Source organism: Loa loa (assembly GCF_000183805.2).
Source record: "Loa loa unplaced genomic scaffold supercont3.180, whole genome shotgun sequence".
NCBI lineage: Eukaryota > Metazoa > Nematoda > Chromadorea > Rhabditida > Onchocercidae > Loa > Loa loa.
This window is the reverse complement of record NW_018108360.1, coordinates 1-14997: the sequence shown is the minus strand read 5'-3', so window position 1 is coordinate 14997 and position 14997 is coordinate 1. Positions and strand designations below refer to the sequence as shown.

The 14997-nt window shown below is 30.5% G+C and overlaps 1 protein-coding gene across 1 annotated transcript; it reads right to left on the bottom strand.

Annotated features, from left to right (window-relative positions):
- Positions 1-1704: 1704 nt before the first annotated feature.
- On the bottom strand, positions 1705-7026 carry LOAG_03407 (nuclear hormone receptor family member nhr-40). Its single transcript, XM_020446311.1, has 13 exons — positions 6888-7026; positions 5990-6108; positions 5699-5750; positions 5443-5508; positions 5043-5181; positions 4782-4887; positions 4399-4563; positions 4039-4167; positions 3636-3771; positions 3118-3238; positions 2834-2952; positions 2427-2581; positions 1705-1918 (listed from the first exon to the last, which is right to left on the bottom strand). Exons 1-13 carry the CDS (start codon positions 6898-6900, stop codon positions 1823-1825), a joined length of 1416 nt encoding a protein of 471 aa, XP_020303329.1. The 5' UTR covers positions 6901-7026; the 3' UTR covers positions 1705-1822.
- Positions 7027-14997: the final 7971 nt, after the last annotated feature.

Sequence of the window (14997 nt, the reverse complement as noted above, 5' to 3'; positions counted from 1 at the left end):
CGGTAAACGTGTTTCACTAGTATAGCCAGATCATAAGGCAAAACAAAAATGGAAACATATACGGTGTGTGTAACGAACTGGACGAATAATCGACGATTGGTTGGTTCCCATTATTAGATTAAGATTCAAACATTTGGGTGCAACGCAAATGCTTTGATAATGTATCAACCTGAAAGGATCTAACAATGACAGTTTGTCTAATTCCATTCAAATTCGTATATCAGCTACCAACGAGTATTTCCACTGAATTCCCCAATCGAAATAAAACCTGGCAGACTTCTAAAATTTACCGGAAATTTGAAACACATAGCGAAGACTTCGTCAATTTCGAAAATCAAGACAACAGTAGTAAGTAAAAACAAAAAACAAAGACTAAAATCATGAGAACAAATATATATTAATGGAAAGAAAACTTTATGACCTGTTCTCATGTTACGATGTTTCTAAGTGATCGTTGGATTCCGAAATTTTTAATCACAGAGGAATAATAGAGAAACAAAAGGAACATTTGTAGCAATTTTTCTTTTTCCTGCTGTAATGTTTTGAAGTGATCATCGAATTCCAAAACCTTTTAAGTTATTTGAAAGCTTTCGTATGAGTAAAATTTGTACACTAGAGGTAGTTACTATTTAGAACACCAGGTGACTAATATTCAATGAATGTCTTCTTGGACTTCGTAACACTAAGTAATTTGAACTAAACCCAGGAACAATCCCCGAGAGAAAGAAACAAATATTGATGAGAAATGAAAGCAAAAAGAAACGAGAAAATAAATATATGAAAAAAAAAGATACTGAAATAAATCAAAATAACGACAATAAACGATCGTGTTCATTCCCGAAATACACATGTAGAACTCGATGTCAAGAAAGGAAAAAATGTGTGTCCCTGGAACTGGTGAAAATTTTAAAATGAAAAGATTTCAGTGTACTAGTTTAAATTCATACATCTCGCCCATAATTATTCTGTAATGGAAGAAATTCCTTTTAAAAACAATCCTAAAAACGGAAATCTTCTAAAAAAAAGACCGTAGACGAAATGTAGGAAAAGATTCTATAGAATCACCGAGACAGCCCTTCATCCCACTAGCAATGAAAGTAAAGTACATAAGCAGTACCGATGTTATCTTTTTCGTGGTAAAACCCAACTAATGAGATAACGAAACAAATCATCATACTACCAAATTGAAAGAAGCAACATAGTTATAACAGTTATTAGCAGCAGCAGCAGTATAGTAGTCGGAGTAATAATAATAGTAGGTAGTAGTAGTAGCAGTAGTAGTAGTAGTAGTAGTAGTAGTAGTAACAGTGACAGCAAAAGAAAAGTAGTAAATAATGCTAGTGCTAGTATAGTAGCTGATGCTGTTGTAACGGTTATTGTAGCAGTAATACAAGGAATAATACCAGTAACAAATTTGTCTAAATTTAACAACCTGAGTTGAGGACATACACAGAATACAGTTCAGAAACCCGTTTGATTCTCAATATGTTCCGTTCTATGTTTAGGGAAAAAAGTATGGGGTGAAAATAAATGTCATAAATTGCAAAAAAAAAAGAAAACATCCACCTGGAATTCAGGAAAAACAAAAACAAACTGCAAACAAAACTACCGGTATTCCAATAGATGAAAATGGGAAACCATGTAGTGCAAAATTTGTTTCCCAAATTTTCAATCGTTTTTTTAAACGATGGGTCAAGTGAACTAATTCATTTTAGTGACAACAATATAGTAGTGGTACCAAAAACATAGCTAAAGTGACCTGGTCCTGACAAAACCAAAGACAAAAAACAAAGTAAAGCATATTTCTTTTACATGAATATAATCATAAGCCAACAATAATCAGCTGATCAATCAAGTCGTCCGCAGGACCAAATATATGTGATATATCGAAGGTACGTTTCAAATACGAGGCAACACGCTGTAATTAAGATTATCGTGAATTGCTGTAAATTAAAATTTCGCCTCATGTAAGCTTAAATTTCACAACTTGAAGAAAAGTTTAGAATAAATCTACGAAATCTCTCCCTTGATTTTAGCGCACGAATTTCTGCAAAGTAAACCTATTACGAAATTTAAGACAGCAAAGATCAACCAAATGATCGTCAGGGAATGGCCACAGTAAAAAAGGATTGATTATAAAAATTATGAGCACTGGAAGGGTCAAGATTACAAAAAAAAGGAAAAAAGTTAGCTTTTTGAATGTCTTTCTGGTTGCTTCCTTGTTCTAACGTAATTTTATAAACGTTTATTTTCTTTTCCCCAATTTTTAAGACATTTTTCCGAAGATATATTTCAAATGTACCAAAGTGATGTATCAAGAAAACTTGAAACTTAACTAAATGTAAACCAGCATAAGAAATAAAATTTAAAAAAGCATTTAAACATATGCCCAATTATTTACATTCCGGAAGAGAAAGAAAACTAACGATAAGAGTAGATGTCATCATGAGCATGTTAGAATAGAGCTCGGTGGCTTGTCGTCCTATACGATCACGTATGATCTGCGCATATAGATAATTCAAAAGTTTTGTCCTTTCCATTCCCACAGTTACTCTTCCTCTTACAGACAATCCGTCAGCATCTGTAACGAAAACAGCAGATGCAAGACTTGAAAGTTAACTTCTACAACTAACATGTCTCATTCAATCACTATCACTTGAAACTTGAAGCATAATAGAAAAGGCAGGTTAAAATATTACATGTGAAACTATTCCGAAATTTTTAATACCGTTCAGATTTCCTTTCAGAAAAATGCAACAATTATATTTTGATAAAAACTGCCTTCACTGAAAAAGAATAGCAAAAATAAAAAGATTTGGATGAAAATACTAACCCGGATTGAAAAACAGCATAATTTTGTACAAAACCATATGACTTTCAGAAAGTTTGAGCCGCAGAATTTGCTGACATACACCATCGATGAGAAGAGCATTTATCGGCAGAATTTTTTTCCTGGAACTATATAACATGCCACCACAGAATACAGGAATTTTCTTTGAAAGGTTTATTTCATATCTTGATAGATACTATGAATAAATTCGCTTCATTTTAATATACTTTGAAATTATGTGGAAGAAAAAAGCTCATGAACTAGAAAATATTGAAAAAATTCCCTACCCACTATTGAATGTGTTACTCCCATCTACATCTTCCCTTTCTAGAAAACGTCCATCTGGATACCACAACCGTTCAACCTTCACGGCTTCATCGACTGCTCCGTTAGACTCAACTGATAACCCTGTGATTATAATATCATAACAGTAAAATCGTGCAACTTACAATTCCCTTGAATTTGTGCAGAATTTATTCAATTTACTTCTCCATGTGTGAAATATAATCTCCATCACAGAATGTAGTACTTCATAAGCCACAAGTGATAATATCACTATGATATAACATAACAAAAGTCATTATAAAAGTGTAGAATGCATGGGTTTATGGAAAACAAGTAGTAATATTAACAATCGAAAAATGACGGAAATTTATCACAGCCCCATAGCAAACATAATTTATAGCAAATTACATTACTTGTTTAAAACTCCTTAGGTGGCCAATAGCTTGCTGACGCTGAAGTAAGCTTATTCAATAAAATATAATTAAATCAAAAAAGAAAAAAAGTACAAATCAAAACACACCTGTACTCGACATCGGCGACACTGCTAACAAACTTCCCAAAGAACTGTTTAAGGACTGACTTTTTTCATATTTACATGAATAATAAGCTAACTGAATGAGCGGGTACACAGGTGCAAATGCTTTAATCAATGCTAGCTATAAATATTATAATACACTCGCAATTCTTTTAATGGTAATTCATCTGTTAAAGATCATACCAAATGCCATTATTCAATGCTTTAAACCACCGAGTAAATGACTAAAAAGACGTGAAATAAGTCCAAAATATCAAATTATACTATCATCCTTTATCGAACTGTAATCTTCATCAGCATAACAGCAAGTCCATACTAGCAAAATCAAAAATAGCTTCATGGGAAATTTTTATACGTCAGATCCAAAGCGTGGTATCAATTAAGTTACCTTATCGTTAAGCAGAAGTTGTCGCATTTGTGGAATACATTTTGCCCATTCAATCATCAATGTTAGATCTTTCACAAACCATGCGCGCATATTTCCACGATCACAGGGCATCGGAGTTGTAACGGACTGCTGTAATTTAACAACAACCTATCACTTTTTAGCTTCCATTGGGTATTTCTGCTAACAAACTTTTACACATTTTAAATAGTTGTCAAAGATTCCAAGGACACAAAGAATATCTCAGCAACATTTAGAATGGTGCAAGCAGACTTTTTAGTGGGGAAATCCTTCCGATACTTTCAACCTTTTTTGATGATGTCCAAAATTCGAACGGCCAAACGAAAAAGTTTGAAAACCTACCACTGGGACTGTATAAGCTGAAAGCCAGGCTTCGTCGTCCAAAAGTCGTCTATCGTACATGCAGGACGCAGCCGAAGTATGAGGAGGAAATTTGTTCGAATAACGGACACCGTTGAGTTTGTGTTCCAGACTTAACAGATCAGAAAGCAAACCAGACATTTCAGCCTAAAACACATTAACACAGTAACAAACCTAAAATTTTCTTCAGTGATTAATAATTTAACAAATATTTTTCTTTTTTCGAACACTCGTACAAGGTAATGATAAAAGAGCATCCGAAATTTGATTACGAAAGTATTGCAGTAAAAATTGATGACATAACTCTAACAAGTAGTATGAAAATATCGATAATGTATACTGCATAATGTTAGAAGTTAACTGACTTGTACATCTTGGATATCGTGATCGAAATAAGGCCCGTTACTAGCTGGTCCCAAACTCTGCCCCGCAAAGCTCGACGATGGACTTGCAATTGCGTCATCGAGAGAACTGAACAAATTATCGGTGTAGAGAGTATAAAATACGACTAAAACGCATTCAAACTAAAATTAAATTTACGATTAAATTACGATTCAAATTAAAATTAAGTTTACGATTCAATGGCACTCAAACTGAAACAAAGTCTGGAAGAACAGAAATCATACAGAGTGCTTTGGGGACTGTTTTCTCCTTCTTCCCTCATCGACTTCCCATTAAGATTATCTCTGCCATCAGATGGTTTTGCATCTTTCATTTTTTTCAAACGTTTAGTATAACGAATCTTGTCCCTATCGTGTTGGATTGCTATAATTAATTAAATTTATGAAGATAGCTCTTATATTTCTCAAAAATATCAATAACATCACTAAGTTGATAATTACTCGACGACAGAATGAAACAGTAATAATTGTTAAACCTTATTTCATATTTCAATAGTATATGTTCCAGAATACATGAAGAAATATCGATAGACAATACTGGCAATATTGAAAAATACAATATCTAACAAGAGTTCTAAAAATTAGTAACACTAAAGTAACAATCTGAACGATAACCGTGGCTGACCATTTGGATCCATTCCCATTTCGAAACATTTCTTTAATCGACAACTTCGACAACCACATCGTACGGCTAAAAAATAGTCCAAAATATGAAAGAAATTGTAAATTTGAATGTTATCTTTTAACTAGTTATGGAAAATGGTCTGTATGTCATGTAAAACACACAACAAATTCCCTTTTTCGAAACGCAGTGGATACTTTTATCGAATATGCATTTTGGTTGAGAAATTATCGATCAGCTATGTTACACGAAAACTTACATTTATCAACGATGCAATCGTCGGAAAATTGGCATTGAAAGGCTTGCTTATTCTGAAAAATTGGAAGTTTCGCTTATATTTGAATCACTTACAATAAAATAATTTCATACACCCCACCAAAAAGAAGCAAAGGAAATTTCATAGAAACCTAACAGAAAGGAGCAATACACATCGTTTAGATAAATTTTGCAAGAATTATATCAAAAAACTAAGATGATTACTTACTTCAAACTTTGTAGTTTTGTTCTTTATTTCAGACAAAGAGAGAGGGAAAAATTCGAAAAAATGTACCACAAGCGCACGTCGGAAGAATGTTTTACAGCCATTGCAACTAGCAACCGAATAATGGATACCGCTAGCCAAATCTGAGCAAACAACACACAACGTACCTTCCGGAATTTTTTCTCTTCCTGGGAAAGGAAAAAAGGAAGAACAAAACAAATAAAACAATAGTTTAGAAAAGATCAAAAAATTCAAATAGCAATAATTTGTGAAAGATTAAGTTACCGTTCTCTCCCAAAATTCTGCTCCTTGTGAAGGATTTTTTCACAAATGAGAAAAAACAAATTTCTATTTCCTTTACTGTCATATAAATCTTCAATACAATTGACATCCATTAATACTTGGGGAGGAGGAGGGAGAAAAAAAAAAGAACTTTTCTGAAATGTGTGTAAAGTTTTATGTGTATTATTTAAAAGAAATTTGGCTTCATTGTGTGGGATAAAAAGAAATGGAATTTCAAGGGTTGTAGAACAATTCTTGCCATTTTAACGGGTCACTTATATAAAATAAAGAAAAAGACACCTTTTCCTCGTGGTTTTTAGTTGGGATAAAAGGAAAAAAAAAAATTAGCCTAATGAATTTTCAGGAAAGGGTTACAAGTCTACCGAATCATTTGCATCAACTTCCGAAGAGTCAAAATGATTTGTGTCAACTGATTGGATGAGTATATATCTTCATGAATAGTAACAAGTGATAGTTAACAATGAGAAATGATATATCAAAAGTAAGGAAGTGATCCGTTTGTGTAACTATACCGTTTAAACGATTTAAGTAGATACGAAAGTTAGCATGACATGGTATTGTAACGTAACGGTAATAGTAAACGTTAAGCTTCTAGTATGAATGTATAACTTGTTATCCGATTAATATCATGCAATTACAAATTTACGAAAACTTCAAAACTTACTGTTATTAGGCATATCGGTTCGGAAGGTGTAGGAGTTCGATGAAAGATATACATTGTAGGAATGTTAGAAAAATGCGTGATCTTTCGCCATTTTAAGGAAATTTCATCAAGATAGACTGGTGAAATTCATCAAATTATCGAGCAACTTTTTTAAGTTTTATGTATTGGAGATAAACACACAAATGACATCTATATTAAGCGTACAGATGATATCATAATGTAAATTGATAGATTCAATTTGAGAAATGAGAAATTTCATTAAATGTATCAAATACATGAATACATTTCGAAATGATATAGAAAGGAAAAAAAAAAACAGAAAAATAAAATAAAAGAAAAATACGATGCTTAAATTTTTATCAAATTTAGCTTATACATTTCACTTACACGTCAGGTTATTCCAATTACTTTGTTTCAGTGATATGAGGACAAATTTTTTTGTATCTTTTCCAGGTCATTCATGTGACCTATTTTTTATCCCCCTTTCCTCTCCCTCTTCTTCCACCAACTTCTTCATCTACGTATATCGGACTTCCCTTTTTCTCTCTCATCGGACATCATCAAAGAACGGAAATGTCAAATGATCGAAATGGAATGAACGAAATTCTCCTCGCTGATTTCGGTTTATCAAAAAAAAAAAGAAAAGAAAAGAATGAAAGAAAGAATGAAAGAAAAACGGTTAAATTAAATTACACTATACATTATGGTTGCTTTCTCTTTTGCTAATTTTAAGAGATTTTAAAAAATATTGAATATTTACAAATTGCAGAAAAATGGCAGAAACGTCAGATGTCACGGTTAATGATTAGAGAACAAGGTGAAAATGGTAGTAGATTGCTGGGAAAGGGCGGGGGGGAAAAATAGAGGAGGAGGAGGAATAGGGGGGGGGTGCCACAACACTCCTGGAAAGCTCTTCGTTTCCTGGATGCCCCAATGGATCGATCGACTGTCTCCTATCGGTCCAATTTCTACCCTTCTCTCTCTCTCTCTCTTTCTCTTCCCCTTCCTCTTATCTCTTCTAGCCTCTCTTCTCTTCCTTTACACTCTATCTTGACAGCTTTTTTTTTCCCTGCCTATAGATAATACATCCAATGTGACATATTTTCAACAATTTCGTTGTTACCACATTGTACAACGTGGGATAATTTCACTTCACGTGAGCAAGTGGTTACATACACATCTAACACTCTTTTTACACTCTGTGGTTCCTAACCTTTTCTTGACCAGAGACCAGTTCGGCTTTTTTATTTATAGCAGGGACCGCAAGATTCAGAAATAACAAATTTTGTTAATTAGAAAATGAACTTTAATCGAAACTTTTAGCATATTAGTTAAACTTAGAGTTGTTAATAGCCCCAGCTGTCCACCTGTGATTTGTGGGCTATCGATTGGAGGGAATCACTGCTCTACAATTTGTCAACACATCATTTATTTGCGTGAAACATTGTCTTAATACTGGGACACTGTTCGGATAATTTTTGGGAAAAAAATAAGAGGAAGAAAATGGGCGGAAAAAGGAAGTTTAGAGAGAAAAAAAAACTTTTTGATTGGGATTTTAAACTTGGATAAAGCTTACTTTTTTCGAATTTACGATATTGTCAGCCAAGAAATATTTTTACAACATTTAACCGATACGCTTTTCTTGTCGTGAAATGATTGAAACAATTCAAAGCATTTTGTAAGTGAAAAAGAAAAAAACAGGAAGAGAAGAAAGAAAAAAACCTAAAAGTTTCTTTTCAACTTTAGCAATTCATTAAAATTCTTTAAAAAATTCTGACAGCAAAAAAAAGGACACTCGGAATTCCGATTTTTTTTTCAGTTAAAAAAAGTCAACGTTTGGTGACATATAACAAGTATACGGCGGAAATTTTCTTATGAATGAAGGGCATGAAAAAAGACAGGTGTGATTGGACATTTGATATTCCATTATGTGGTATTTATTGATGCTTGGAAAAAAAAAAGTTGAAGAAAATAAGACTTTTAATTGAAGTGTTATATGCAGAGCAATGAATTTTAAATGTGAAAATAGTTTTTTTAAAAAAAACAAAAAAAAAGACAAAAAACGAAAATGATACAAAACTGAACACCAAATGATACATTCGAAATGTTAATATTACTTTGAGGTCAAATAAGAACATCAAAAGTCAATTTGGTAATAGGTTGTATAAGATTTTCTTGCTACCAGAACTTTCAAATAATCCAAGAATTCTGAATGAGATCAATCAAATCAATCAGTTTCCCTTAGGTGAAAAGCCTTCTAAACGTCAAACTAATTTTAATATGCTTAAATTAAAATGAATTTATTCATAGTAAAACAAAGTAAATGATACTTGTTGACAAATTCAGGTGCTTTAAAAAATGTGACAATTATTCAGAAAATAATTATGTATATTTGCATATATGTATAACTATAAAAGCTTATAGAATCTGCAAACTAAATATTAAATTTCTTTCCTTTAAATATATCAAATTTCATTCCTAGAGTTTTGTTTTTTTTTCCCCTCCTGAAATTACAGTCACATGCAAACATCATTTTCTATGAAAATGAAGTGAATTATTTTGAAATATGTGAAGATTAGCTAAACAAACTTTTTTTTTTCATTATCCCTTTTCAATTCTCGCCAAGCCATCCTTATATATTTTAGTGATTTTGATGATTCAAATGTAGTCCAGACATGTCATCCAGAATTTAGATCCATGAAATGACATATTTATGGAATGTGAATTTTTGAATTACAAGAAAATAAACTTACTTCCATGTTTTTCCTTCTTGATAAATCGCTTTCCTTCTTTTTTAATATCAATCATTCCATGATCATATTTAAATGGAATTTGAAATAAAGCAGTAGTATTCTTGATATCTTCATCCGTTGCATTTGACTGTGATGCGTTACCGGCTATTGCATACAAAGTATCCGGAATTATTGTTGATGAATTCATGTAGAGCGATGAAGCAAATTGCTTGAAGTTTGTTGTATGCCTGACCACTTCAGTCATTTAATTAATTTAATTAGCAGCAATTTAGAGTTGTAAATGAAATGTTGCTGGTCGAGTTTTGCAATGACATAAAAATTCTGAAAATTATTTTATTCTTCACCTCATCAATTGATAAAAGATTGAAATATTTTTGATTAAATAATTGATGATTAGAAGCATAAAATTAAATGATAAAAATTAAAATCCTATTCCAAAAAAGAAAAAAAAAGTTTTAATTTGATGGTTTAAAAAATAGTTTAAAAGTAGTTTTAATAGTTTAAAAACTGGTTGCCACACAAAGCTATCACATCAAATTTATCAATCTTAAGCCACATAGCTCATTGTCATGCTCTCATTCGTTTTTACTTGTTGTTTTCCTTTTCCCTTTTTTTTCCTTCCCCCCTCTCTCTTCCTCTCTTTCTCCCTCTCCCTCTCTCTCTATCTTTCTTGCTCTCTCTCTCTCTCTCTCTCTTCCTCAAACATTACTTTGACAAAGGACATTTTCTGTCTTGAAAATGATACAGAATGTAATCCATCTGTTTCCTTCAAATATTTCAACTCTCACTTTTTACTCCATCACTTTATAATTGTTAATTGAAAGAGGAGTTCGTTCCACTTCAAACAACAAAAATAAAAATGAATGTGAAGAAAACAAGTCATCCCATTCATGTTTGTTTGTATAAATTTACTCTTTACTCCACAATTCTATCATCAAAGTTAATTATGTTTGTTCTATAAGAGATTATCAAATGGTTTTTTTTCTTTTTTTTAAACTGAAGCAATAAATCACTGAATGAGAATTTTATTAAAGCTATTCCGTTTTGACAAAGTTTACTTTGGTTATGTAATCATTGTTCATTGAATGAAATCTAAACAAGTGGTAGCTAGAATTTTCAGGAAAAAAAAGATCGAATATATGGAACGGTTATGAAAAGGAGTTTCCGGAAGAAAAGATCGAACATAAGGAACGGTTATAAAAAGAAACAAAGGAATAAAAAGAAATACTTGAAGTAAAGTGCTGAAATAACCACTGATGAAATAGGTATTTGTATGGATTCTCAAAATGGACACGCCAAATAATCATCAAATTATTATACATGCATACATATATCTACACGTACGCGTGTGTACGTGTATAAAATGTAAGCAAACTTAGTTCAAATATATTTCATTTTCAGTCTTATTACTTTTCACTTTCACATAAGCTATTAACAACATTAGGATCCGATCTGCTGGCAGGATATGTTTCAAAACAAGAGTTGAAGCGGAAGTAATGTAAGAAAAAAAAATTTACTTTAAGCATCGTTGGCTTTAGATAATAAACTTGTGGACAGTACTTATGTACTTACGGCTCATTTCCTTATAGTACATATTACTATTATTTTAACATTCAAAAAATCTTGACTTCATTGACATTATTGAACGCAAAGATTTTTTTTTTTCGTTCTTGAATTAATCAATTCTGTCTTATTATTTGAATGAAAATTGTTAATCTTTTGCAGATTTCATAATGCTGATTCTTTTTTTTTTGTAAAAATTTTATGACAAATTTACTTATACCGGTAAAATTATCTGTCTGGGTAATATTCCGAACTCCAATTTTAACAAAATGACCAAATGCTTGATAGCACTAAATGCAAGTGTTGAGTATGTGTATTCAACTATGAAGTGGAGCAAAAAAATACGGGAATAAAAGTAGCACAGGAGAATATTTCCAATTTGTTGTTTATTAAGTTGTGTTTGAAAACTTTAATAAATGACAAATTAAAATTTAAGATTTTATTGAGTAAAACTTTTGTAATCGACAAGATCATAAAAGGCAGCTATATAACAAAAATGAAAGAGAAGATTTGAACAACTGGAAAGAATGTGGAAAATTTTTTTTGAGAAAAAGCTAAAATAGAAATCTAGAATTACTATGAATGTCTTAATTAAATGTTTAAGCTATCTCTTTAAAAATTCCTAATTTCTAATCTTTCCAAATAGACCATCAAATTTACTATCGCTTGATAATATTGTTATAGTTAGTTGGAAGATAAATATGGGATATGAATGCTTTAAGGTAAATTTGAGGAATGAAAATAAAGCAAGCGTAAAAAATGCCGGGATAAAAAAAATTGCAAAATATTAATTTTTTCGGTTGCTTGCTTGCATCTAAAATTAATAACTATCCATTAGTAAACTTTCGAATTTTCAATTTTTTTTCGTTTGCATAAAACTTGATGAAATTGTTCGCTTTGTGCCATTCAATAAATAAATGCCTGGGAAATATCTGATGATATCTTATAAAAGTACTATTCTAAACATATGGCTGATTTCAAAAGATATAGCCAAATGAGGCCTTAGCAAGATATTAGCAAATGATGAAAAGCATCAACCAATGAAATCATGAAAAGGAAGAATGGATGGGAGGGAAAAGGGATAGTCGATATTACATTTTCAACAAAAGTTTCATTTTCCATCCTATAAACCATTAATAGTTAGAGAATTCTTTAATTAAACTATATAGGTCTCTTTTTCCCACTTTTTTTTTTCTTGTTGAATCAAAAAAAAAAAAAAGAAAGGACTTATTTTGAACTGAGGTCATGTAAATTGAGAGGAAGAGAGAGGAAGCGAAAAGGAGAAAAAGAAAGAGAGAGCAAGAGAGGGAAAAGAAGAAAGAAGAAAATGAAATAAACTTGAAAATTAAATCCCATTTAAATTAGCCTAGAATTGGTTAAACACGGATACAGGAAAAAATGAAGCATTACTTATCAATTCAAGCTCAAAGCATTCTAAAGTTTAAAAAATATTTTAGTATTTCGATCCAAAGCTCAAATCATATTAAAGTTTGAAAAATACTTATATATTACGAATTATTAATTCAAACTATGCCTAAATTTGAAAAATATTTAAACATTTTCGATCACTACCATTATTGTTATCATAATGTAAATTACTAACAAATATCAATTTGCTTTTTAAGCCTAAGCTATTTATTATTTAAAAAATGAAAACGATTAAAAATTAAATGCTATATACAATTATAAGAGAAGAAATTTTCGTATAATTGCATTTAATTGTTTTTCCATTAATATTTATATTCGGAGATTTATAATTTTGAAAATTTTCACAGTCAATTAAAGACGGGAAAATAATGATAGTTAAAAGCAATATATATATATATATATATGCCAATCATAAAAGATCCATTAAATCGTTGTTATCTGTCCTTAGAAAAGTCAAATAACATTGTAATGTATTGTTTTTGGATAGCCATTTAAAAAAAAAAAAAAAGGAAAGAAAAAAGTTGGATGAATTTTTCGAAAATTAAATAAACAAGGAATAGAGAAGTAAAAACTATTCACTTGAAAACAAAAAAAAAGCATAAAAATAAAAATTGTACGATAAAAAGGAAACCAGAAAGAATGAACTGATAAAGCAGGTTTAGTGAAATGAAAAAAAAAAAAAAAATAACTCGACTTTTGGTCGGATGTTTTCCCTGGTTGAAAAATATTTTACGATATTTATCCCAAATATATGCCATATCAAAATCTTTTATATTTTTAATTATATGCTATGGATATATTTTAAATTACATGCTAATGTTTAAATTTTCAATTGTTTTAATTTTACAGGAAGTGATACAATTCGTTGATAGTTGCAAAATTACTCAATGCAGTAGAAAGCAATCATTCCGTCGTAATTTGATGCATTTCAATCAACATTTGTCGCATGTCATTATTACAGAAAAAAATTTTTTCAGGATATCAATACAAAAGAGCTACCTAATTAAATACTGAAGGAACTAGTAAATAATTGATTAATAACCAATGAATAACTAATAAATAAATAAGTAAATAATTAAATCATTAATGGATTAATAAATAATTAAATGACTAATAAACTAATAAACAGTTAAGCAACTAATGAAATAATAAATAACTGATAAATGAATTATTGAATGATTAATGAACTAATAAATAATTAAGTAATTTACCAATTTATATGAACATGGTACCGACTGTAGAGAATTATATTAAATGTTTATCAATTAGTGAAATATTCATGAAATTATCTCGAAAAATTTGAAGATTAAGAAGTAAATTATCTTCTGAAATTCCAAAAACAGGGAAAGTCATTTGCATAACTGCAAAATATTAGCTTACTTGAAAAAAACTGTCATCGCTTATTGAGTAACGAAAATAATTTATTTGAACTTTGCTGCTGAAAGTGTTATCCGGAATTTAACTCATTTTTCTGGAAATATGTGAGTTGCAGATAGACTATTTGCTATGTTTATAACTGGTAGTATTAACTGTCTGTAATACTTGAGATTTCCAACTTTCAAGAATTTCGAAAGAGTAAAGCGGTCGCAAAAATAGCAGTCAAGAGACAAATCGGAACTGGAAAACGATCAGTTATTTTTGATTCGACAAACATCAGGACTTTATTTTCAAGATTATTTAGGGTGTAAACCAATTTAATTTTAAAATAAAGGTTTAAAGTAAATTAAAATCATCATATGTAAATTAATTCACATATAAATTAAAATGAAATAACCAAGGGAATCACCACTTTTTTTAATTTCCAATATTGAAATGCTTCCAACATTGAAATTATTTAGCCGTAAAATTCCGTATTTTAAACTTTTTGGAATAATAAAATGGAATTTTCCTTTTTTTTTTGAAAATAAATGAAGGACTAAATAAGATTGAAATCATTTCAATTTATGTAAAATTTCGAATGAAATATTTCTGTAAAGTATTAACAAAATATTTCCTATTATTGAAGAAAAAAAGAGGTTGAATTTCGCATCAGTTCAACACGTCATAAAAAAGACTGGATTTGAAAGGGTGAAAGTTTCCAAAAGTAAAAATTGATCCAAAATTCTAAAGATTTAATAACTGACTATAAAAAGATGACAACTAAAGTGACAATTTCATTATCATTCTTACACATGTGCATACATGTATATGTACACACAAATACACATACACATACATACACACACACACACACACACACATTACATACACATTGTTTATGTGCATGAGGAAGGGAAATTCGTTAGTAAAAATTAGATTAAATGTTTCAAAGACAAAAACAATTCCTTAGGAAAGTGCAACTAAGAATGATTACATTAATTATTTGT